The sequence below is a fragment of the Acanthaster planci genome, linkage group LG09 (assembly GCF_054643075.1).
Source record: "Acanthaster planci isolate LZ-2023a linkage group LG09, COTS_SCS, whole genome shotgun sequence".
NCBI lineage: Eukaryota > Metazoa > Echinodermata > Asteroidea > Valvatida > Acanthasteridae > Acanthaster > Acanthaster planci.
Genome location: NC_141785.1, coordinates 8,714,223 through 8,739,367, shown reverse-complemented (window position 1 = coordinate 8,739,367; position 25,145 = coordinate 8,714,223). Strand labels below are relative to the sequence as shown.

The following is a 25,145-nucleotide window of genomic DNA, read 5'->3' as shown; positions in this document are numbered from 1 at the left end:
TCAGGCTCTTCCACTGCGACAGTTGTCATCGTGCAGACTGATGAGCTGTTGCACCGACGGTAACACCCCGTCGGCCCACTGCCATCGGTATGTCCGCCTGCTGGCAATCTGAATACGCCGTGCTGCACAGGCCAAAAATACGGTACTCGGGGGGGGGGGAGGAGTGGACATTAAGCAACCAAACGCACTGCAGCATGCCGACGCGACGGACCAGCCGTCCGGGTGACGTGAAACAACGCTATGTTACCATCGTGTGTCAATATATGCCGGCCGGCGACTGCATCTGGAGTGACTGGGTGCATACCATAGGGGAAGGGGGGAGCTTAGGGGACCAGAAAGCAGGGAGTTGACGGTATCAACCACACAGCTGTGCACCTGTGTCAAGGTTTTGACAACTGACCAACTGAAGCTCAATAGACAGAAGGGAGACTACACATTGTACTAGGCAAAAGTTAAAAAAAGAACAAAACCCTGTCGGTGATTATCATTCGTCCATGACAGCGAATAAACCAAGTGGGAAACTGGCTTGACACCAGGATTCAAACCTACAGCCTCAAATTGTCATAGCAAGAAACACTGCTAACCAGTCCGGTCTCCCATTTTGTCAGTAAGTTTGACTCAGTTGTGGACTACTGTAGCATTTACATTCACCTAGTAGAACAGTGTACATGTAAACTGTACATGTGCACTAATGAAATTGCACTGAGGACATGTAAGAAAATGAAATCAACATACATGTACTGCTCTTCCTCTTCTTCAACAGAAGACAATTTTCAGACCCAAAATATTCCTCCTTATGAACTTGTGGGCCTTACTTGGCAAAAGTTATGTTTTGGGGGTCTGTTGTTCAGAACATACATGTATTTCTGGGCAGATGACGCCGGCCTGTGCTTTGGGCCTTATGAACCCTAAGGAAGTCAGATATCCAGCCAGTAGCTGGCAGGTCACTGACCAGCTTCTGGCTTGTTTCTCAAGGCACCTGGACAAATCCACATCAGATCCCAAGTTTGGTTCCAAGGATTTTGTCTTCATTCAAACACGGGGATTATTAAGGAATCCTTGCTAGCCCAAACCCCAGAGTGAGGACATCAAGCGCATCAGTCCTCCAAACTCATCTGCTCCCAGTTTATCAATGCTATCACTGTTTGTTTTTAGCCTCCGCATCCATTAAGCGAGCTTATCAACCAACTCAATGATTATTTTTATCTTTTGGTCAGTGACAGGTGACTGGTGACACTTCTCCGGAAGGAAAGAATAAAAGGAAACGATATGGCTCTTGCCTGAAATCTCGTTAACTAAAGGTCCCTGAAATGCTATCAGATGGCTCTTTTCAAGTAGAGGGGGGAGGTGCCAATGCAATAAACTGCAGAGTAGAGTATGCATGAGATTCTTTCGGCAGGCGATACGTACATGTAAATTTTGTAGTTGCACTTGCTTGTAAATTTAAGGCACCATTTCCAAGACAATTAAATGTAGCCTTCTATTCTGCCCTCTTGAAACAGCAATTCAATACTGCTGTCTCGTCAACTACACTTATCCAGAAGTTGATATTTCTAAAGACTTCCAAGATGAGAAATATGGATGATTGGCACTGTTAATGTATGCTGTTTGAAAGCGATTCTTTCAGTAGTGACTGATTAACCGGTTTCTCTCATCAAAAACTTCTTGCATGTGTGTGCATGTATATAATCAGGCAAGCATATTCCAAGTCTACAATGTGCATTCTCTATGGTGGCCTGCACCTGACTGTCCAGAGTCCAACTCCCCTCCAGCCACTATGGGAGTCTAGCCAGATTTGCACCGCGAGAGCGCGGCGCACAATTATCCGAGACTCTTGTGCTCTCCCCAGTGGATCATTAATCATTCTTGCAAACGATGGTCTCTTTTCAAAGGGGCCAGCAAGATGCTGGATGGGGCAATCAAACAAGGACAAAGAAGGAAACAGGTAAGGTCACCGCTAAACACTGTGATTAGATGATGGGGGAAAAAAATTAGAAGATGCTTCCTACCCGCAGTCAGTGCAAAGCCCCTTGGGTGTTTTGAGGCAATTTGAAGGCCTCTGTTTCCACAGCAACTGGTTTGATTTACAATTTTGATCTTGAAATCGAAGTGCTTAAAAGCAACATCAAAGTTCCTTGCAGTTACTCAGCCCAAGCTAAACCTGTGCATAATCTTAGGGAGCATGAAGTTTTACCTTGCTTGAAAATGAACACACTGCCTTGCCAATGTGCAGGTACATGTACATGGATTTAGTACATTGAGTCATTTTTCGGCAGAACACTGCAATACCACCTCTTCCTGACTACAGCCTTTACTGCAACAAGCCTTTTGTGAGTTAAATTTGAATAAAATCTGGTACACAGAGTTCTCTACTTGCATATTAACATAACATTTGAATTCCTCAGACTAAGGACATAGTTGCTACACCTCGTTTATTCAGGGAAAGCTTTCACATGGTGACCACCGCCTCTGGAATGGACTGATTCCTTTGTGCCCTTCTTATCTATTGAAAAATGTGTACTGAAGCAAAGCGTCTCCAACGTAACTAAGGAAAAGCTTGCCCTGAATCACAAAGTATAGCAACAGTGTCTGTAGGGTGGAGAATTCAAATTGTTATGTTCACATGAATTTCAAGAACTCAGAGTACCAGATTTTATTCAAATTTAACTCGCAAAAGGCTTATTACATGTACATATACAGCATACTTTTGAAATGCTCCCTTAAGTCAATTTTTAAATTCTACATATAACATTACCGCAGCCAATATCATCTCTGATTTTCTTTCAAATCATACCTTCATTCACAATCTAATATCCCAACTCCTCGCTCCTACACAAATATCTGATATCCAGTGTGGATCAAATTTCAAGAAACAGCAATACAGTTCTGGAGCCCCCAAAAAAATCTCCCAAAGAAGCCAGCACATCTTTGCATTGCCAAGTGCCCGTAGTAGCTTGGTTAAGTTGTCCACATGTTGACATAACCATAAGAGCCTCCCTCTAAATTCCTAGGAACCTTCTGAGCACCGACAGCCAGGCAACAAAAAAAAAACATCTTTTTTTGGTTGAATGAGGCCACTCACCTATCTCTGTGCTCAGACCTGTTCCCACCACAACGCCAGTGCACTTGCCAGAGGCGATGTTTGTTCCCTGGTGACACAAATAACGGAGAGAGAAAAAGAAATGAGATGCTGAGAGTTATAAACTTCAGGCTTGAGAGCGGTGATACATCAAGCAACAAAAATGTGAAACAAATCCCAGATAGAAATCATCATTGCAGATGTTAAGCAGAAATATCGGCGGTAGCACTTAATGGATCAGGTTAAAATCATTTGCTTTTAAAAGCTTAAGGCTCATTTTAGTTTGACATGTTTAAAATAGGACAAAGGCAAGCCCTCTTTTTTCAAGTTTTATTCCAGTACATATCTAAGCGCTTAGAACAGATGTAAGCTGATGAGGACAGCTTCATAAATGTGTATTTAAGCCCACACTGAAATGCGCCCCAAGTAAAAAAAAACCAAGTTAAAAACTGACTGACACTTAACTGAAATTCATAAAATATTGTAAGTCTGGAGCACATTCTAAAGCAAACTGCCTGCCCACTAAAAAAAATTCAAGTCAATTTCAATGATAATTTTTTTGTAAAATTAAACAATTCAGTCTAGCATCAACCCATTTAACAGATTACATCAAATACGTGTATAATAGATTCAGGGAACCAGACAAAAAATGGATTTGCCGTGAACAATGTTTATCAAAAATTTCAGATGTAAGCAGACCTACCGAGAACAGCAGGTTCTTCTTGTCCTGGTTGACGGCCCTGGTGTCGGGGATGGTGTCCGTGTGCTTCATCACGCTGACGCTTTCACCTGAACACAAAAGTGACAAAATAAGGAAACGATCAGAGACAACAGATACATGTACCAATTTACTCCACGCACAGTCCCATTTCTGCAGCAGCAGGACTATTCTTCTCAAATCCTGGTTTGAGATCTGGCTTCTGCTTCACCTCTATGGTCATCTTCACTCATGTACCATTGGCACCATGCTCAGCCTAAAGGTGTCAGATGAGGGGACTGTGGCCAAGCCCGAGTTGAACAAGAAGCTTGAAAATCCTCCTGGCAACAAATTATTTTCAGGGCACATTTTGTTACTGTTCATACATGTACACAATCTCCGTGGTTCCTTGGGCTTTGTGTCACATTCCACGTGTAAAAGATTTCAAAATTTAAGAAAATGGGGGGAAGGGGGAACATTTTTTATGGGTACATATGAGAAGTCAAAGAAGAGGAAATCAAAGAAAAGGCTTTGATGCTTGATGCACAGCATTTTTCAGTGACAGCACGTCTTCCAACAATTTCCTGGCTAAGCAAGTTTAAAGTTCAGTTTAAAGACTGACGTCCACCCTGACTACCGATACATGCATACATGTACCGGTACAACAGCAGCAACACACGCCGACACACATACCGGTACATGAATTAAAAACAGAAATTTCTTTTTTTCATTCGAAAAGAAACCCAAGCATCTACAATTTGCATTCAGAGAATCATTGCACCGAGACTAAAATTGGGAATCAATCAATTTCCCATAAAATCTGATAGAAAAGGCACGTTAAAAAAAATCTTTTTTAAAGCTGAGGACTTTAATTCTTATCCAAGCACCCGTATGTGCATTTTTTATGTACGTACAATGTACGTCTCTTACACTCAAGACAAGCACTCAAGAGAGAAATTTGATTAAAGCATCGTGGACCTTAAGAATGAAACTCTCCTCGAGCGCTCAGATCCTGGGGCGAGTAAATTTACTGCGAGACTGGTTGCCAGAGAGATGTACATGTATGGCATGTTCAGTCCTTGACACAAGTGGGTAACGGGTATTATTATTAGATTGATGAGGAACGTTGCTGAAAGAAATAGAGAAATATACTCAACAGATTAACAAACAAAAGTGTATGCAATTTGATGATACTTGGAGTTTAATTTCCTAACTTGCGTCTCGAGACTAGATTTATGAAAAAGGAGACCTGTCATTGGGTGCCGCAATTATCCCCTACCGCATGGTGGTTCTGCTGAAATCTAGCAGAGATCTCTACAACGAAGCAAAGTCATCACTGCTTTACTTGAGGACTGAGGTCAACTTTGGTTCTGCTACAAAGAATGTATATGTTCATTCATGTACATGTCTGGTATGTGAATGTAGAACTGGATAGCAATACTGTTCCCTCTAGCTGGATTCTAAAGATAATGGAGAATGCCTCAGGGTTTTAGGGTGATGGATTGATCAATAACTTTATAAATGCAATCAAATGTTCACTAAGCTGAAACACACTCAGCAAGCAGTGTTTCCTTAACATAAATGTCTGTGGTAACAAAAGTTCTTATAACTGATTAATCAATGACACAGGTAAGTGACTAACTAAAACCACAAATGAAGAGATTGATGGATTAATCAAAGATCAATCAATATCACAGTAAAAACTGGTTAGAAAATGCCCCCCCCCCAAAAAAAATTAACTGCTGGTTGTCAAACATGTACATGTACATATGGAGAGATTTGGCAAATGACATTGGAACAGGCATACTCTTGGGCATATCCCTAAAATCTGTACATCAAGTGACAGGCTGCATCGCAACAGATCACAGAGATGCGCTGGGTTATCTTGTCACTTGGCCCAATGCCAATTCAGTTGAGTACTGTATCATTCCCGGTAAAGTCTGGAGTGCGTGGGTTGCTTTACTTTAGAACTCCGTGAAGAATTGCAGCGGCAAATTATACAAAGTGCGACCAAGTTGGACAGGGGAGGGCGTTTGTTTTCTGTTTTTATGTCCAAGACATTGGTCAACGAACCCGTAATCCAAAACCAGGCCGAGGGCTTTTCCATTAGGCCTTTGAGGGAGAGAAATGTTAAATCAACCATCAACAGATGGGGACATTCCTAAGCAAACATGAAGATGACGGGCCATACACAGAGAGATACGTGTACCTGTGCAGTTGATTTTCTCAGACTTTTTTTTTACATTTCATAATTTTGATTGACTCATCTACTTGTACTAGAAACAATGTGACGGCTGAGAAAGGGCAAACCAAGTGTTTTATTTCACAAATATTATTGGCAGAAAGTTTATATAAACTGCCCTTAGTATTCTTAAGCCAACTGGCAAGAAGTATTTCAATTCTAACACTCGGACTTAGCACAACCCTTTGAACACTAATCTGTTACTCCAATATCTTCACCGATTCTTCCCTTTTCTAACAATGTTAACAGTTGTGAAATTACACATGGACTGGACTTCTTCACCTTTTGTAGCATTTATGTCATTAGTACTTAAACCAGGAGCCTGACCAACATTTCAATGAGTTTCGGTTTCAACCAAAATAAGGAGTGGAATGAAAGATCAGAACAAGTCATTCAAAAAAGAATTCCTTTGTTCCACTTCATATCTTCTTCACCTGTTTGCACTGATATTCTTACAGAAATTCAAAGAATCTGTTTTCAAAAGTTTAGTTGGCCTTTACAATAATCGATTGTTTGGTTATCAGGACTTTGATTGACTTCTGAAATTGGACTGTGAAGATCAATGAATGAAAGCTGTCTGTTTGGATTTTCTAAAGGCGAAGAGATTTCTTTCTTTTTTTTAACCGTAAGGCATGTTTGGACTTGATGCAGGACTTGAATGAAATGCCAGCAATTGCAAGATCGACATTTAGCATAAGAAGACAAGACGTACGTGTACAAATGTATATGCACATTGATAGGGACCTAACAAATACCAGGCATATCAACTGGTCTCCACGACTCTCAGACGAGCACACACATCAGAGATTACGCCAAAGGCCAGTTAGCATCCTGAACGGTCCAAGCTGTAAGCACAGAGGGCAGCCGTCTTCCAAACAGCCAGCAACATTCCTCACGGATGATTGGGAACATCTCGGCACAGGGAAGTTTTTTTTTTTTTTAGGCCAACCAGCGCAAGAGAAACCTCCCATGGTTTCAGTGAAGCTGATATCCCGTACATCATACCCCGGAGGCGGGGGGTGCCGGAATGGCTTTTAACAACTAAAAAAGCCAGCTCTGTCAAATCCAGCGCATTCAGTGCCTCATTAGCGAATCATGCTGCCGAAGTACAGGGCTGCCAAGTCTTAATGAAAATTTGAGCCTCATTACTTGCATCCAATGCTCAACGTCAAGAAGGGGTTCAAGAATTTTTTTTAAAAAGCACAGCCAGTGAAAGGAGCAGCTGAATATGGAGCTTCCTCTTTGTTGTCAGAAAAATGTGGTGTGATATTCTTAACGTCTTAAGGAGTCCCCCCCGCCCCGAAAAAAATCCCTGAATGGTAGTCCAGATCTGAGATTCCCAGTGGAGTTACCAATGGAAGTCATATCAGAGTACTGGTTCCCTTCCATGTTTCCTCGGTGGACCAAGGCATGTACATACATGTAAGTACATATACATAAACAGGTTAAGTGGCAAAGCATCGGTACAGCTCAACGGCACTGACAAGATCGGGAGCCCAACCCTCTGAACACAAGTCAAATCAAGCAACGGTGCACGTACACATAAGTAAGCACAAGAAATCCCACTCAAAAAAAAAAGAAGTGTTGTTGATCAATTACCAACCTGTGAGAAGAGCCTGATCCACACGTAACGTAGTGGACTTGATTGTGGATATCCGAATGTCAGCAGGAATTTTGTCACCAACTGCAAGAGAACAGAAAAAAGCAGGCAAGCTTGTCATTAATCATGCAGTTGGGATTTTTCATATTCTGTCAGCAACCAATCTTGCAGATGTTTTTCACAGAAACATTTCCATTACATCTATTGAGAAATACTTGAAACATCTGAAAAACATGGGTATTTGTTCTTTATTCGGAGAAAAAAATTACAAAATCAACAAGGGATCATTCCTCATGAAATCACGAAAAGCTTAGTGTACAAGAGCCCTTATGATTTAGATTCTTAGAACAACTCATCTAATTTTCAATTACCGCAGTATGGCAATGTTTTTGTCAGATATGACAAAATATTATTAAAACTTAAGACTTTGGTTCACTTTCTTTTCCAATATTACAAACACCTCGATCCAAAGCTGCCTTCATGCACAAATTACACACTCCACATGAATGCATACACATTTCTCTAACTTGACATTTCTTTCATTTGCCTCTGTAGGACACCACCCATTCTGAGACTTCCCAATAATATCTAAGCCCATCCCATTTCTTTTTGGTAACATCGGCACCCTGAAAATGAATTGTTTTTAAATGAAGTCCCTTGTAATAAGCAACATCTTGATACCAGCACTTTGCCTAGTGTGTATACAGTACATCGCAATTGAAAGTGTACACTGTGACTTGAAATGAGACATTTTGTGAAAGGATTACATGTATGTTGACATTCACATTTCACAAGGCATTAAAATCATTTCCCACTTGAGCAAAAAGGCATGAAAATGTTTCCCCACGGGTGTGAACCCTGTTAAATGTTTCCATTGTGTAGAAAAAGTTTCTGGTGTTATGAAATGAACATGAACTCCTTGGGAAAAGACGGGTAAAGAGAATTTCCTATTCCCAGGTTAACCTTCAATTGCAATGCACTGTACGTCTGTCAAGTGTATCACTGCACAGATCAACAGATGCTCAATACAGCAACCATGACGTCCATGGGCAAGACAATGGAATGACGCGATAGAGGCCAGGATACACACAACTCCCCCCCCAACAACTCTGTGGTGGCACGCTGAGCTAACCTTTAACATTTCAGGAATGACTTTGGAGGAAAAGCCACCATAGCAAATATTTCTGTCTCTATGAATGGGGCTCAAAATATTATACAATGTAGTGACTTGTACATGTACGTATGAGAAATTGTACAGTGCAAAAGAGGCCATAATACATTTGTTCATGTAGGCCAAGAAACTTTGCTTCGCCAGAAACTGTTTAAAAAAGGAAACTCCAATAAAACAAATCAGGCCAAGAAACTTTGCTTTGCCAGAAACTGTTTTAAAAAAAAGGAAACTCCAATAGAACAAATCAGGCAAAGAAACTTTGCTTTGCCAGAAACTGTTTAAAAAAGGAAACTCCAGTAGAACAAATCAGGCCAAGAAACTTTGCTTTGCCAGAAACTGTTTTAAAAAAAGGAAACTCCAGTCTACAGCAGTTTCCAGAAAGTAATTTTGTCAATTCCGTGTTTCAACCAGGATGCTTTGGTCATTCTCAGGAGAGATGTACGACAGTGCTTACATATAAATGTACATGTACATATGTATAAATTTGTACTGTACATGTATCCAACATTTCCTTCCTTCAAGTGTGAACCAGGGCTTCATTTTAAATGAGCGCACTCACGCTCCTCTGCGCTCCTTAATGTTTTCCAAGGAGAGCAAAAAAAAAGCGCTCCTTAAAAATTTAAGGAGTACATGTTTTTTTCAAACCAGCAAATGTTGATTTATGACAAGCCCCTTGAATCTCGTTGGGTCGACAGTAGCAAACGAGTCCAAAGATTGGATGTGTTAAAACACAAGGGCTGGTGATCAAAGTCTTTGAGTTGTGCGCGCGTGCTTGAATCCCGCATCGCAACACACAAACATGACAGCACATATGGGCGGGCCTAGTGCGTGTGGGCGAGCCTATGGAATTCCATGGACGCACTTGGCCGCGCCCGGCCGACCTCTCTCCCAGAACGGGTCGAGTTCAGGCGCTACATTCTCGGCCGTTTGTGAACAGCAGAAGTGAGTTTGTGAAAAACCCTGTCGTGGCTGGAGTTGGTGTGTGATCCTGTTGCGTGTTCATGTGTCGAGAACAGAAAGTATGTCACAAGAAAGAAAAAAGTCTCTGGCGGGTAATGTGCTCAGTGTTCTATATGAAAATGCACTGGTCAAAGTAGTATTGTGAGCGCAGGAAGGGATGATGAATACAATCTGCAGTGGACGTGCAATACGTTTTAAAATACCAAAAAGAAAGGATGCACATGCACAGTATATTCAGAGCCCCTCTAACGGCGAAATGGATTGCCGGGCGAGCGAGGAGACTAGTCAAGTTTTGCACCCACGTCCACCAAACCAATGTACGATGAAAGACTACATGACGGACCCACATGCACGCCCACAAACAATGCAGTAGATGCCATGGATCGAGCAAGTTCGCACACAGAGCGAGTTCAAACGGGAGCGACATCAGAGGCGGATTTTCCATAAAATTTTCTGCAAATACGTTGACCATGGACATGTTTACCAATTCATAACCACTGCATTGACTGATTTTCGGCATAAGGAACATTTTGACGAAATTTCAGCAAGCTCCATCAGGTGAAAAAAAAGTGGGAAAAATGAGTAAGATTGTAGAAATCCATATATTAACCCTAACAGTCCAAATCCTCCAATTTCAATACAATTTTACATACATCCTGGGGGTTAGGATTAATTTTTCATTATTTTCTTCGGTTTATAAGAAAATGGGTGCACCAGTCTAAGTCACAGGCTGAATGTTATCTTGGAGCCCTCTAAGACTTATCATTCATAATCACAATCCAAACTCCATTGCATCACATGTTGTCTGAATATATGAAGTGAGAAGAGAGATGGTTTAACTGATTAAAGTTAACTCATTGTATTCAGTAAAAGAAGTTAAATTGTGTTAATTTTATTGAGTTTGTTTACATTAACTTGGTTTTTGTTAGCAAGAGCAAATCACTCCCCTTAATTCACTTTGTTGATTTAAGGAGAGCACTTATTAATCGCTCTCCTTAACCAACAAAGTGAATTAAGGAGCAATTTTTAGCTCTCCTCGTATTTATTAAAATGATGCCTTGGTGAACCCCCCAAAAAATTAGGGAAAAAATGGGTGGTATGGTAATACAAGTCAGAAGTGTAGATATGAAAACGGATGGCAAAAACCTGACCAACAAAAAAAATTTCCTGACATCTGTACTAGCAAGCTTCCTGGAAGCATTAAATTCGACCCGCTCATCACTGAAAGACATCACTGACTGATATCACTGAAGGTCAAAATAATACACTTGTGGCTGGGCTGTGCGTTCACGAATCTGTCAAAGTAATTACCAAGTCAGCCACGCATTTTGATGGATCTGAGGAACAGCCCACTTTGATGGATCGGAGGTGTATTTAACACTGATTAAAAACCACTGTTAAAGTCCAATCCCAGTGCCTGTGCTGCTGAAGGAAGAGCACCCTGCCTACATTGAACACAGTGAACACATACAAATGGAAGACAAAAGGAACAACATAAACACCAATTTGAGCTCTACATGTTACTCTGGATACACCTGATCATCTGGGCTTAAAGAAGATCAGCCCTCCATTTAGACCATGGTGGACACTGCGAATTTACACTGTAAGTCTGTATGGTGCATATACATGTACATGTGCAACCTTAATCATGTGCATACATGTAGATATGTGTAGCAGGTACATATACATGTACATGTATACACAGTGCACCATGTACATGTACACTGTACCATACTATACATGTACATGTTAACTCAATTTCTCTGTGTCTCCCAACTACACAATGCTACACTTGGTTAATTCCTGCTTGCTCCTGCTGGGTGTGAAAATCAAACACTTTTTTTACGTTCCAAATCAGCTAATATGGAATCGTACAGGTACATGTACATGTATCTTGAGCTGTTTGCACAACCCACATTAAACAGGGCATTTGAGGGTATCCAGGACACACCTCTCAAATATCCACCCTTCCCTGTTTGTTGATCCCAATCCTCACGGAGAGCACACAGAGTACATGTGAGCACACTACAGTCCTACGACACAAATACGTTGACATCAGCAAAATTGGTAAGAGACATTAGGTATACATGTAAAACAAACTCTTCCATGTACATGTAGAATTTCCAACTGAATCAACAGACGGACTGCGCCGCAGTCCGTCTAAACGGCACCAAACCATTACGGCATCTTTACTGCACATTATTAATTAATACAAGCACAGGTTGGAAAGTAATTAATGGCTGCACGGCCAGCACTCGTTAACAATCCTTTCACAGGTGGTCCTACAGTATTCATGAAATGACATGTATCAACATCATCAATGTGAATACCGTACATCAACTAAAATTCAAATATGTGTGTCTATAACATATTTACATGTACATGTACATTACAATGCATACTGTACATGTGCATATTGTACATAGTCGATCTTACAACAAGGCTGTCCAAGTGTGAACACAGTGCTCATATTGTGTCACGTTACTATGCCTAAGTGATAGTTCTGCTCTCTATCCGCTCCGAGCAGAACAAAAGATGGCATGTTTTTTGGTACTCGCTGCATAGGCGCGGCATAAGGAACGCAACGATATGCACATTTGACTCAGAGCACGCTGAGTACGCTGAGTTACTCCGGCATGTACATGTACGGTCTTTGCGTACACGCAGAACGCGTGCAAGAACCCCCTTGTAACCACCTGTCGTTCTTTTGGCCGATTGGGGGTGAACTTCAGCTCGGGACAGATTACATAGACATGACACTTGAAAACCAAGTGGGTGCTGGTACAATTAAGTAGGGATTTTTTTGGGGGGGGTAGATTTCTTTGCATGGAGGTACTGATTCAGTATGCAGCTTAATGTTCACTTGCTAAAAAAATAACAAGAGAGGTCAGGTGGCATTTATTTCAAATTAAATGAACACATTAACACGGTATTGGTTGCATGCATAAATACAATGTCAGTCCATTCCATTATGCCTTTCTGCACCACATTCAAACTTCAATGGGCACATTTTCTCTCTCCATTTCTAATTTCATATTTTCCAAAAATCCCCCACCCCCCCAAAAAAAGAGATCAAAGGTTACACTGTCAGAACAGGGTACATGTACATGTACCTACGGTGCATGTGCAGACCAGAATATTGAAAGCATATGCAAGTTTTCTCCTTGCTTTTTTCATCCGATCATGCATGCAAGTATTTAACTTTAACCCATGTACGCATACAAGGTATGTCCAAAGCAGATGGAATGAGTGAACATGCATATTTACATGAATTTTGCCTTGAAAGCAGCCAAGAGTAAATGAGAAAGTAATCTGCGTGGCACGCACTGTACTGAGGTTACTCTGTTGCCTCCCAGAGAGCTCTCGAAGAAGTAACCAAAAAAAAAATGCAGGCACTGGCAATTTCAGGGGGAGGGGCGATAGATCTCCAATATCTTTACACAACGGTTGTCACCTCTATCATGGCATGGCACAAGGGCATCCCGTTGCCAAAGCAACGGCCATAAAAGTGGCCACAATGTAAGCCAGCACACTGGGCTCCCATAATTATTATCTTTCTGCCTGGGAGGGGAATCACCATTACATAAATGCCCTGGCCTTGGTTAGGGGGAAGGGTGAATGAAAGTAGAGAAACACACACGTAGGGCACAGCTTCAACCATCCTTATATACATGTACCATAACGCTTACATGTAAGTAAGTACATGTACATGTGCATCAAATGATGTGACTTCATCTGGATATTCTTGTAACAAATCTATCTTTTCGTTTTGTTTCAACAAGGAATATGTGCATGTATGTTTTTTTCCAAGCAAGGACAGCACAATGTACATGTAGAAAGAGTGTGTAATCAGCATACCAGCCACTACGGGAAATGAAAATATAGGAACAGACATTTATAATGTGCATACATGTAGTTTCAACATTTACTTTTCATCACAAAACCCCCACATGCATACTTTATGTACATGTACACTGAACTGTAGAAAGGAAGACTGAACAACCGTGGTGTCAATATATATGTACATGTACTTGCACATGTTCCTTGCTCTGCGCACTAGTAAAGTCTTTCAAACCTTGGCAAAAAAATATTTGCAAAGTGTCAGTAATTTTCCTGGCCCTGTACTGAAATACTTTCTTTCCCAACACCCTGAGCTCTGCTACATGTACATGTAGTACAGCGTACATGTTTGCTAATCACGAGCTTTCTGTGAAATGTGAGATCAAAAAAATTCACTCCAACCCAATGAGAAGCAATGTAACCTGTATATATGCCTTGCTGTAACTTTTATGTTCATATATTCAAACCTGACAAATACTGTCTAAGTAAATACTCTGATATACTGTACATTACAGACATGTGTGCGTTGTTTTTTTGTACATGTACATGTACTGTACAGTGGAACAATGTGTCTGCGAGTATATTCACAGGTTGTGGGGATATTCGTGTATAGTACATGTACCAGTAAGCTTGTCTTTTCACCTAATTCATGGGGAATGCAACAATGCTGTGAGTGCTCGTTTTTGTCCCAACAATTCGAACCCACATTTCCAAACAAAAGAAGATGTCCCCTTAACCCTGAGAAGCCTACCCCCCACAGACCGTACTGTTTATCTGCTTGAAAGAAGGCATGCATCAAAAATAAGACAACCTTTTAGTTTTTTCCACATGTTCTGAAAGACACAGGAGAATGACGGGTCATGTAAAAAAGCTGTATGACTTTAATAAGCAGAATGGTTCCCCCCCAAAAAAATGGACGTGATTGCAAAGCTAAGTACCATCGATTTCTCAAACAAAAAAGCTACCCTTATCTATTAATACACAATTGGACAGATTTTCTCCTAACCAGAGTGCCAGTCAGCCATTGTTGTGCCCTGCCGTGTCATATGATTTGGGCTGTGCACACAACAAATCCTGCATTTTTCACCAATCTGCATTTTGCTGACACGTCCTTGCACTGCACCCAAAATAATACCAGAAAACTGCCTTAACAGGACACTGACCCACACTGCAAAAACAACAGACATCCCTGGGAAAACGAAAAAAGGAATGTGTGTTGACAAAAATGCCAACCCCCTCTCCAAACAAAACATGACAAACCCTACATAAACCCAATGCTGCAATGACGTCAATGTTGCCCCTGGCAACCAGAGCAACCCCTGGGTCTTTCTGCCAGGAAACCTGGTCTGTGTCTGAATGGGAAAGGCCCTGCAGAAGCACAGGTCTGTGGAAACACAAGCGGCCATTGTTTATCAGCGGGCCGCCTGTTGATAATCTAACTCTTTCAATTCTGGGGGAGAGTCCAGTGAAAAAGAAACACATCTATTATTGACGCAGAAATACCAAGCCCTGGTAAATTTAAGCCATTTAACAACACGCCATTTTATACCCAGAGCAAATATGTGTAACACGCATCATGCACAAAAATACATGTATTAACCCTAACAGCCCTGAATCCCCCAATTTTAATATGATTTTGCACACACCCTAGGGAGTTAGTTAATTTACATAGGGACTTTAAAACCCCAGTTTATGCATATGAAAACCCCATGCACTCTCATGCACATTTAATTGCACATATTTTAAGTGATATGACTGAATGTACCAGGGAAAAGGAATTGTATACTCTGCACATCGATTACTTCTTGAATGAGCTATAAACTGGGGCTTCTACACTTAAGCCGTGTTTGTACTTAACTTTTTTCTGCTGGTTTTACCGAGCTAACGGTCAAGCAAAAAATGGATATTGTTTGATATTGTTGGGTTCAACATAGTTAGGGTTAAATCCTATCTAGTGCAGTACTCCCATTGAAATGATGCATGTACATGTACAAATATATATGTATACGGTGTACACGTAAATTTGAGTTTTCACAGAACCTAGAATACAAATCCAATCAATGCCACGTGTGCTTGTTCAGTTCTAGCTCCAGTTATCAGAACGATGACATGTATAAGTACAGTTTACATGTGGCCTTTTCTCAATTTGACAGCAATCTCTACTTTAATTCAATATTAGTGAGCGACTGAGCGTTAAGTCTTTCCCCTTGCTCACGGTCTGACATTTATTGCAATTGCCCTAATACAAACAAAATAATGAATGGCCCGCCTCCTTGACAAGTAAAAATCTGGGTCAAATCGAAGGAGGGAAATCACTATTGTGAGTGCTTGACAAAGCTCCCCATACTTTATGTGTACAGTTCAAGGTACATGCATATTTTACAAGCATTGTCACATTACCAAAGAGAGAGCTGGTGGACACGTGCTGTGTACGTGCCAACATTTCAGTACACGCACATTTTACAAAGCAAGAAAGAGAGGGTCCCAGCCAACGTCACACGTGATGCTTGTTGCCAACAAAAACACGCAAAAACTCGGTCGCGCAACATGATTTTTTTTTTCGCCTCATACCTTCTGAAACCTGGTCCCTGATGGCAGCTTTACAAAAGAAGGCCCTGAGCAGTACTACACCTAAATAGCTTACAAGCTGCCCACCAGATCAATTATAATATTTCACCCCCCCCCCCAATAAAACCTACTGATTTCTTTGATTTCTTTGAATGGCATCTACAATAACAGCCACCATTCAGTCGTGCCCGATATTGAGGACGGTTGACAAGGACGGGCCAAAAAAGCCAAAGAAGCCTTGACCCATCAGCAGATTAAGGATAAAATACACGATTACCTAATGGACCAACCTGAACACAGCCACTCCAGTTTGAGGAATACATGTACGGTATTCTCCGCTTGGCTCCCAGGCCATATTTTGATGCTGAAAGGGCCACTCTAATTTTGATTGAGTACGAAAAGAGCACGGCCAGGTATGACTGGCCCCATTTGACCACCTACATGTACACGTACAAGTACATGTATATTAGACATCCATTAGATTGTCGTAAGCGATGTATTTCAGTATGCTGAGGTAATTCTGTATAGACTCAGACTCAAGTGCACAAACAAGAGAGGCTAATTTTACCTAGAAATGATGTCCTGTTAGGACTACTCAAACATCTCACATGTATTTTTAAATACATGAAAGCAAGGGTGATGTTCATGTACATGTACACGTAGGTCTATAGTGACCGTTTCATTCATGCGCATGTACATGTACCATGTTCAAGGCCCTGCATGTATATGTGTGTATGACCCACAATATATACGTGTACATGCAGTGGTACCGGTAGGTCTGCATAACAACGCCACCTGATAGATGATATTTGCATGTAGTGCCACTTTGATAATGCCAGTAGTGGTCCCTGATAAGGCCTCTGGATCAAATGAAAGTCAGCCATGTCCAATTCAACCATAGAGGAAGGACACAGAAGGAGTTTGAACTGCCCGGGCTGTAACATCTGGCCAATTATCACTTTTTGGCATGCCTGGTATGTCCATAGCCAGAGCGCAGCAAATGCTTGCAACACACCATCTGTTTCACAACCATGAAAACCCTTTGTACCTATGATCGCCGTCACCATTTGTCAATGGTAATCTGCATCCTTAAAACTTTGTGTACTGAGGTATAAGAAATTGAATATTCATGCCTTTGTTGGTGCTTGGTATGATCTCATGGCAACATCAAATTTAATGCTTGCGCAGTTGCTTGCATTATGCTGTCTGCCCTTAATCAATATGTGCATTCATTGCCATGAATAAACTCTTTCTTCTGGAGTTATTTTGACAACAAATGGCCCAGTTGTTTACAAGATTTTGTGTTTTGTTTGAATCGTTTTTATTATGCCGTTTGTAAAAAAGCGTATTTTATGAGATTTCACAATCACTCCCTGTGATGAAATAGCACATTTTTGTTCCTAATGAACTAAGCTTTCCAGTAGTAGTGAACATTTTTGTTGGCTTGTGTTAGCCAAATTTGTACAAACTCTTTGAACATTGATGGATTGGATGGAGGAGAATAACATTACAAACTTTGCATGGATAATGAAATAGAATATCAAAATTTAAAAAGTTTATTTACGATGGCAAAAGTAGGTCTTATATCAGGAATTTTTCTCTCTCTCTTTCTTGGTCACATCAATAATTTGTATTAATCGCAAGCAAAAATCTACAAGTATTGCTGGATATTACTGGCCCCGCTTGTTCGGCTAAGATGCAGGCAGTAATCAGGCATTTTTGGAATGTTTTCTATTATTTGTCTGACCCGGCGGCGACCATCATTGAACACTTTGAAGTGCCTGAGTTGCAACTCCTTCTGTGTCCTTCTCTCTATGATTCAACTGGCTAAGGCCAGCAGTAAGAAATGTGCATACTTTATATACATGTACTTGTACATACACCTAGTACATGTACATGTATGTCTATGGACAGTTGCTGCAACTACATACATGCACACTGTACATGTACAGCACAAGCCAATGACTTCCCATGCATTTTATCTATGTGGGTGCACGTTGCTTCAAGCTGGTACAGCCACAACTCTACAATGTACAGTACATTTAGGCTTACATACATGTACATGTACAGCCTTGAGCAGCCGGATACCAGACTGATCAAAGTGAAGGTTAATAGCACACTACTGTGAGGAGCACGGTGTGTCTTGGTTGGCTGAAAGTTTTCTTTGCCCAGCAACGCTCCAGCAATTTTAAATGTGCCAAAGCATGTGACATACAGTACAAATGAAACAATTTTTGCATTGTTGCCAGTTGCACTGACAGAATGTTCATGTACTGAGCATGTAGGGTGCTCTAGAGCAAAAACGTGGAGAATAGACATTTTAATAATACATGTACTTGTACATGTACACCCAGTTTAACACCCTCAGGCCTTCGAATACGCAGGCTCAAACTGAAGCAGAAATAATAAAATAGTTTGCAAAAAGGATCACGTGTATAATGGTACTTTATGTGTGGGAAATGATAGCCCATTTATTGGACATTTATCAAAATAACTTCACTGAAAGCTATTGGGACAGATCACTTGACAGGACTCAATTCAAGAATGCTTTCCAAGTCAGAAAACAGAAACATGCAGAATCTACTTCACAAATCCGGTTGGAGCAATGGAAAATTTGGTAATCAGTCCCTTCCTAAAGCTGTGGGTTTCACTTGGAATACAATTCATGTACCTACACTGTACATGTACAAGTATAGATTTGGGGGGGGGGTTTATACCATCTTTGACACAAAACATGCCGCCATCATCACCTCTCTGCACTGCAGGTTTCTTCAGGCTTCTGAGCCAGCATGACATGGGTATCTTTGAGAAAAGCTTGACTTCCATTCAACCAGACATACAGGATCTTCAAAAATGGCTTTTGGGGGGATGTTTTTGTTTCAATGCTTTGGAAGCAACTCTACAAAATGAGTCTGGCTAAATCTCACTTCGGCAGGTCACTTTCCTGGATTGCATGCACAGTCAGATCGGTGAGACGACAAGCCTAGACGTGAAGCATGACAGGGTATGATCTGCAAAATGTGCTGGTACCGCAAGAGAAATAAGTGGTAATCCCTGGATTTCTGGTGGGTCAGATGCTACATGACAGATGAGCAAACACTGGCAACAATCTACCGAGTACCGATGATGTTCAACAGTTCTCACTGCTCTTTAATGCTGAAAGTATCAGTGAGTGGTGGTTTTTTGTTTTTTTCCACATCAATGAAAATGACTGGATAAACTGATTGAAAAGGACCGTTGATCATTGTCGGATTTTGAGGCAAGGAAAGAACCTTTAACACTTCAATGAAATCATTTATAATTCAATATGAAGTTTTCATCACATCGGTCTGCATGAATCGAACTGCACTGCCGGCAGAACGCTTTGTGCACTGATTGCCACCTGTGAATTAAGCCCATTCAAAATTAAGTGATTATTATCAATGGGAGATGCTTTTTCCCTGTGCACGAGAGTTGCACAAGGCACTTTGATTAAAGTAACATACATGTACTTCAAAGTTATAAATTAAAAGATCAAAAATTTATCAGTTCAGTGATTAAAGTGTCAATTAAACGATACCAGTAACAGTTAAAAAAAGATTAAGTGATATATAAGTACCCACAAGTGCCCACTTCTCCTACACGTTTGGTGATGCCTTTGGCCAAGTAAATTTGTGTGTGTCTCTCCATCAGTAGTCTTTATGAATATTATCTTTCAATGTGTACATCTGCCTAATACCGGTACATACATGTACATTGTACATGTACATGCACGGCACAGAGTCAACCTTTACCAGTAGTTACAAATATGCAGAAAATTTGCAAATCTTACTAAGTGAACTGTACACCTACCTACTCGTACGAGTTATGGTACAGGAAAGCCTGTTCAAATTATTATATACATGTAACCACTTCTGAACACCATACAAAAAAGTCAGATGACATAACAATTGTAAAAATACATGTACATGTCGGAAGTTCACATTTGCTAGACTGTCTGCAAAGAGACTGTATGGGGAAGGTTCGCCTGGGCCCAACCAGCCAACCAGCGTGTCTCTCATATTTCACATGCCCATATCAAACATTCCAAGCCAAGGGACTGCCTGACACTGAGGCTCTGCTCCCCATAAGGCTATGCCTGCATCCATGTGGGTCATCTCCGTGTGAGTCTAAGACTGCTTGCCTGTCTGCCTGCACTATGCACTGCTGTGTCTTACTGCACTGTAATCAAAGTTTGCCCGCCTGCCAGCCAGCATGTCTTTACAGCGAAATCAGCTCTTTGTCAATGTACCAGTACATGTGCATATACATGTACCCATATAACACGCCTGATTTACAAGACTGCCCCACCAATGAAATCCAATCAAAATGCTGGCTTAGAGTTCAGAGACAGCTCTGCACAATGACAGAGACATTATATCTGTCTGTATCTGTCGGTGGGCATTTGCTGAAGTTTTATGACAAGGCACTGGAGTAAGAAATGTACAAAAAAGTTCCATTTGATGACACTGATGTTACATATTGAATATACTTTCAGAAGTCTTAGGCCATGTCCGAAACGGGCTTCCAGAGCTACAGCTACTGTCTTTGCATCTTCACACATTTCCCAGACCTAGACCCACATGAAGCTCTAGACAAGAGTTTGGGATGCAGCCTTATTCTTTTCTGAACACTGAAGCATGTCTTCCCTGATGACTTCACAGCAACAGCACCCTCAGTTGTCTAGAAAAGCATGGATAATTTTAATTGTTTAAAAGTACGCACTTTTCAGAGCATTTAACCAAATAGGAGTGTAAAAGAGTTTTTATACAATGAAGAAGAGTACAAAGATCCAGAAGAATTGTGTCTAATAAAAATTCATTGCAGCTACATGTATACTTTAAGCATATAAATGTTTGTACAGACAGTTTTGTATGCACTATGCCAGGTCACATCCTGTGGCATGAGCAATAAACTGGTCGGAGTTCTGTGGAGGAATAAGGTTGATGAGACAGCAAGGACTCCAGCATCAATACAAGTACTCTGGGGCCTAGCTGCATGACAATCCCTACTGATCGCAGTCATCGCTCGCAGCGGGGACGTGATGGAACGGCATTTGAGTTGGGCATGTCACTTGAAAGAGTGGGCAGGGGAGGAGGCAGGCAGGAAGGGTCGGGGATAATGGAGGGAGAGAAGAGATGATGGATGAGGAATCAGTTAGGGATCAACCGATGATTGGATCGGATCGGACACCAGATCAGGTCAATGTTCGGCAACATCGGTAGAACATCGGATCTGCAAAATTTGACCTTCCTTGCTGATATGAATGCCAATTTTAAATTGAAGAAAGGGACAAACTCCGCACTCAGTTCTAGCAAACGTACATGGTACATGTAAAACTCATAGTTATTTGAGCATGAACAAAAACGGGGGTGTTTTTCATTTGGTGAAATAAATGAACAGTTATACCATGGTTAAACCCATGTAAAGTATCCCCCCAAAATTACATCTGTGTAATCCGCGCCGCAACATCTCATGCACGGCCCGCAGACCCAAGAAGCAGTCAGTGTACACTGTACATGTTTACCATTTGTATTGAAAGCCATGAAGAGAGCCAGGGAACTTCACCACATGTGGCACCACAAGGTGCTGTGTGACCAGTCTGAAGGGAGCCCGCAATTTAGCCTTTACTCAAGGCGTGTGTGGCTACCTGGACACACCGCATGTACATGTACCTGTGCCGTTTGCACAACAAAGACACCAATGCGAGTGATAAAGCCATGCGCCCAGCATGGCGCATTAGTGCCATGTGCGCCCTAACTAAGGGCTAGCCGTGATTCAGCCCGAGGTGCTTTGTGTCTATTATGCATGTATGCACTACGCGCGTTGGATTTGAATACAATGGAGCACTATATCGTGTGAGCAGCGATGTGATTATACACAATTCTCTCAACTCAGTGACAGTACATGCAAAAGTTTAGTTTTTATAACTAATCCTATTACCGGTAATGTGTAAACGTACATTCTAAGTTTTAAGGGAAAACACTGGTTTTGTGTTGTTAGGAGCAGGCCTACAGGTACACGCACATCCTCTTAAGGTTACGTTTTCAGTTATTGTCAGTAAAAACATCAGATTGGATCGGTCATCTGACGATGTTCCGATTAAAGCACTGGACATCGGATCAGCAGTTAAAACCTACAGTGCATGCACACTTGGGGAACTGAACCGCTAAACAGATTAAACCCTACACCTCAGAGCTAGTTTCACTGCAAATACATGTACATTTTCAGGTCTGCCCCAAACTGATGAAAACTGAAAATTTTGTCCCGTTTCAAGATTATGCAGTGGGTGAATGCAAATGTACATCACTGAGGGAGAGACAACATTCTTCCCTTTTCAAAGATCTCTTTTATGGGGTCCAAACTTGGGGTTCATTGTTTTCATGCCCTGTCACATCTGACATGATTGTGTAAGTGTAGAACATGTTTTTAATGCAAATTACTGCTAATTACCTACCAAACAAAAAAAATTGAAGTTAAGTTTTAATGATACATGTACATGTATATCTATGTCAAATTTAAAAGGTCAGCAAGGTGTAACAGGGACACAATAATGACACACTTTTGAACCCCGGATTTTATACTGGTACCCCAGCACAATTTTTACGTCGTCATGTCAGTCAAGTCCTCATCGAAATATTGCATTAAAAGGTCCATTTACTTTAAACATGAATCTGGCAAGAAGATTTGGTAAAGTTTAAGTATACATGTAATGCCGCCCAATAAACTAGCTGTACAAATGTTCTGTTTCTATCAATCACAGAATGAGGCCCAAAAACATTATACATGTAAGTCTACAATGTAACACCCTGCATGATACATTTTAGGATATAATAACAATGTATTACAATGTGTGCATGTGTAAATTACACTTGTATATATATATACATGTATATGTAATGCACAGATAAGATTTGCTACTGTCTTGTTCCCCATGCAAGCAAGCACCAAATGCACTGTGCAGGTACAATGCACCTCCTGTACATTGTTTGTGTATAAAAGCCTAGCTACCACTTGATTTTCTATTTTGTCCGGCACTAATTGTAGAATAATTGGTTTTTGTAAAATGCACGAAGGACCGTGGCGGGCCCAAAGTTTGCAGTGGTGGATGGTCGGATCGATACCTGTCATCCTCAGGTTCGTTGCCTGCCAAGCTTGGATATACTGTATGCACCATCAATCCAAGGTTGGATGAATTCTTTCAGCACTCGCGATCAATTTGGCAGGAAAGATCAAGGCTTTTGGGGAAAGGTGACATGGAGCACCAGAGCCTCCATATTCAACGTCCACAGGACAGATGTTTAATTTGATGGAAGGAGGGGAGACGTTCTGAACATCCCCCCAACTGCGTACTTGTACATGTACACAGCAGTTGGCTGATCACAAAGCATCACTACATGTAGAGGGCCATTTTAGTAAATGAAGGGTCAGTCTCTGACTTAGGATCATAGAGCTAGGGTATATATAAAAACTAGAGCACTAACTTCTTTCTCCACACAGAGAAATTTTAACGCTGTCCTGGGCGCACACATTTTTAATCCATGTGCGAGCTTGTAGAACAGTCAAAATCAGACAGAATGAATATTGAATAATGTATTCTAAATGCAAGGCACAAGTACAACATATGGGAACGTCAGTGCATCTTTAGAATAAGACACACACACATACAGAGCAATGAAGCATGTTTATTTACATCCATAGCTGATTATTTTAAAATGATTGTTTCCCTAACATTCCAGCTACCGGTAGGTTGTCCGATTTCACATGCATGTACAGTATTTCAATGGTTGTCTTTCAATGAATACCGTTCTGCTAAATTAAAAAGTCTTTCCCTTAATTTAGTCAGTATTAAGCGAGTTGACTGCTCTGGGGCAGCAGATGTCGTGCGTGCACATCGGGTACTGATAAAATGCAACTTAAAAAGAAAGGTCACATCAAAAATCATGCGCAGCGCATATACACTCGCATTTTTTGGCGCGGAGCAATTAATGAAATGCTCATTTACTGATTGTGCATTCAGGTTGTTGATGACTGGCTTTGCTAATGTACCAGCATCATTTTAGAATACAGACGCACACATGTACGCAACTAGCCGTACAAAAGCCATACACAATGTCAAATTTTCCACAGGTTTGTGTCAAAACATGGATGTGGCCAGCAGGCATCATTTTGTACATAAGTCAGCACTATAGTTTTTATATATACATGTAGCTCTATGCTTTGGATTCATCTTCAGCTCTAACTAAAAAAAATTCCCCCTCAGGATATAAAAAACAATTCTGGCCTACCAGAAAAGGGAGAGGGTTCCCTCGTTTTCTCAAAATGGCGCAATCTAGATTCAGAATTCGCATCTTGGCATAAACAGAAAAAAAGCCCTTTTAAGCTTGTTATAGTTGGGCTCTGAAGACAAATGACACTGCATTCTATTTGGATGCTTCCATATTTATTTGTACAGATAAAATCTGAGAAAACATGTTTTCCTTAGAGGTGCTCTTTAAACCAGGGCTTCCAAAGGAAGGAGTGTAAAACTCATGAAGTTGGACACCAAGGCCAAAGCCTGCCTTTGGTTTGGAAAAATCCCACGGACAAAGCAATGTGCACACTGTTCATGTCATCCATTATGCCACGAAATGACATACATGTATACACCGTACATGTACAATGTTTTTCGGTGTACCGTCGACAGACTTTGTACACCCGATACAACAGCTGATGGTGCAGAAACTATGCACAAAACATCAGTTGTGATGCAACCTACATGTACGTGTACACTGTATGATGTGTACACGTACACATATGCACTGACAAAACTATTATACACGTAGGTTTCATAACACCACACAGGCAGCTATGATTCCTCCCTCCTGCCTGTCTCAATTACATCACTCCATTCAGCCTGTTGAGATTTCACTGCGTAGGTAACGGTACATGTGATTTGGAAATGCAGAAATTCATTTACCTATATACTGT

At 41.1% G+C, this 25,145-nt stretch overlaps 1 protein-coding gene across 2 annotated transcripts in view; it reads right to left on the bottom strand.

Annotated features, from left to right (window-relative positions):
- Positions 1 to 25,145, bottom strand: part of LOC147798104 (calcium-transporting ATPase sarcoplasmic/endoplasmic reticulum type-like) — a 70,119-nt gene that overhangs the window by 24,542 nt on the left and 20,432 nt on the right. For both annotated transcript variants that reach the window (XM_087140993.1, XM_087140992.1), the window contains exons 7-9: positions 7,622 to 7,702; positions 3,783 to 3,868; positions 3,083 to 3,149 (exon numbers count right to left, since the gene is read on the bottom strand). In XM_087140993.1, the coding sequence (XP_086997119.1) occupies positions 3,083 to 3,149; positions 3,783 to 3,868; positions 7,622 to 7,702 (234 nt within the window). The remainder of the gene's footprint in view (positions 1 to 3,082; positions 3,150 to 3,782; positions 3,869 to 7,621; positions 7,703 to 25,145) is intronic.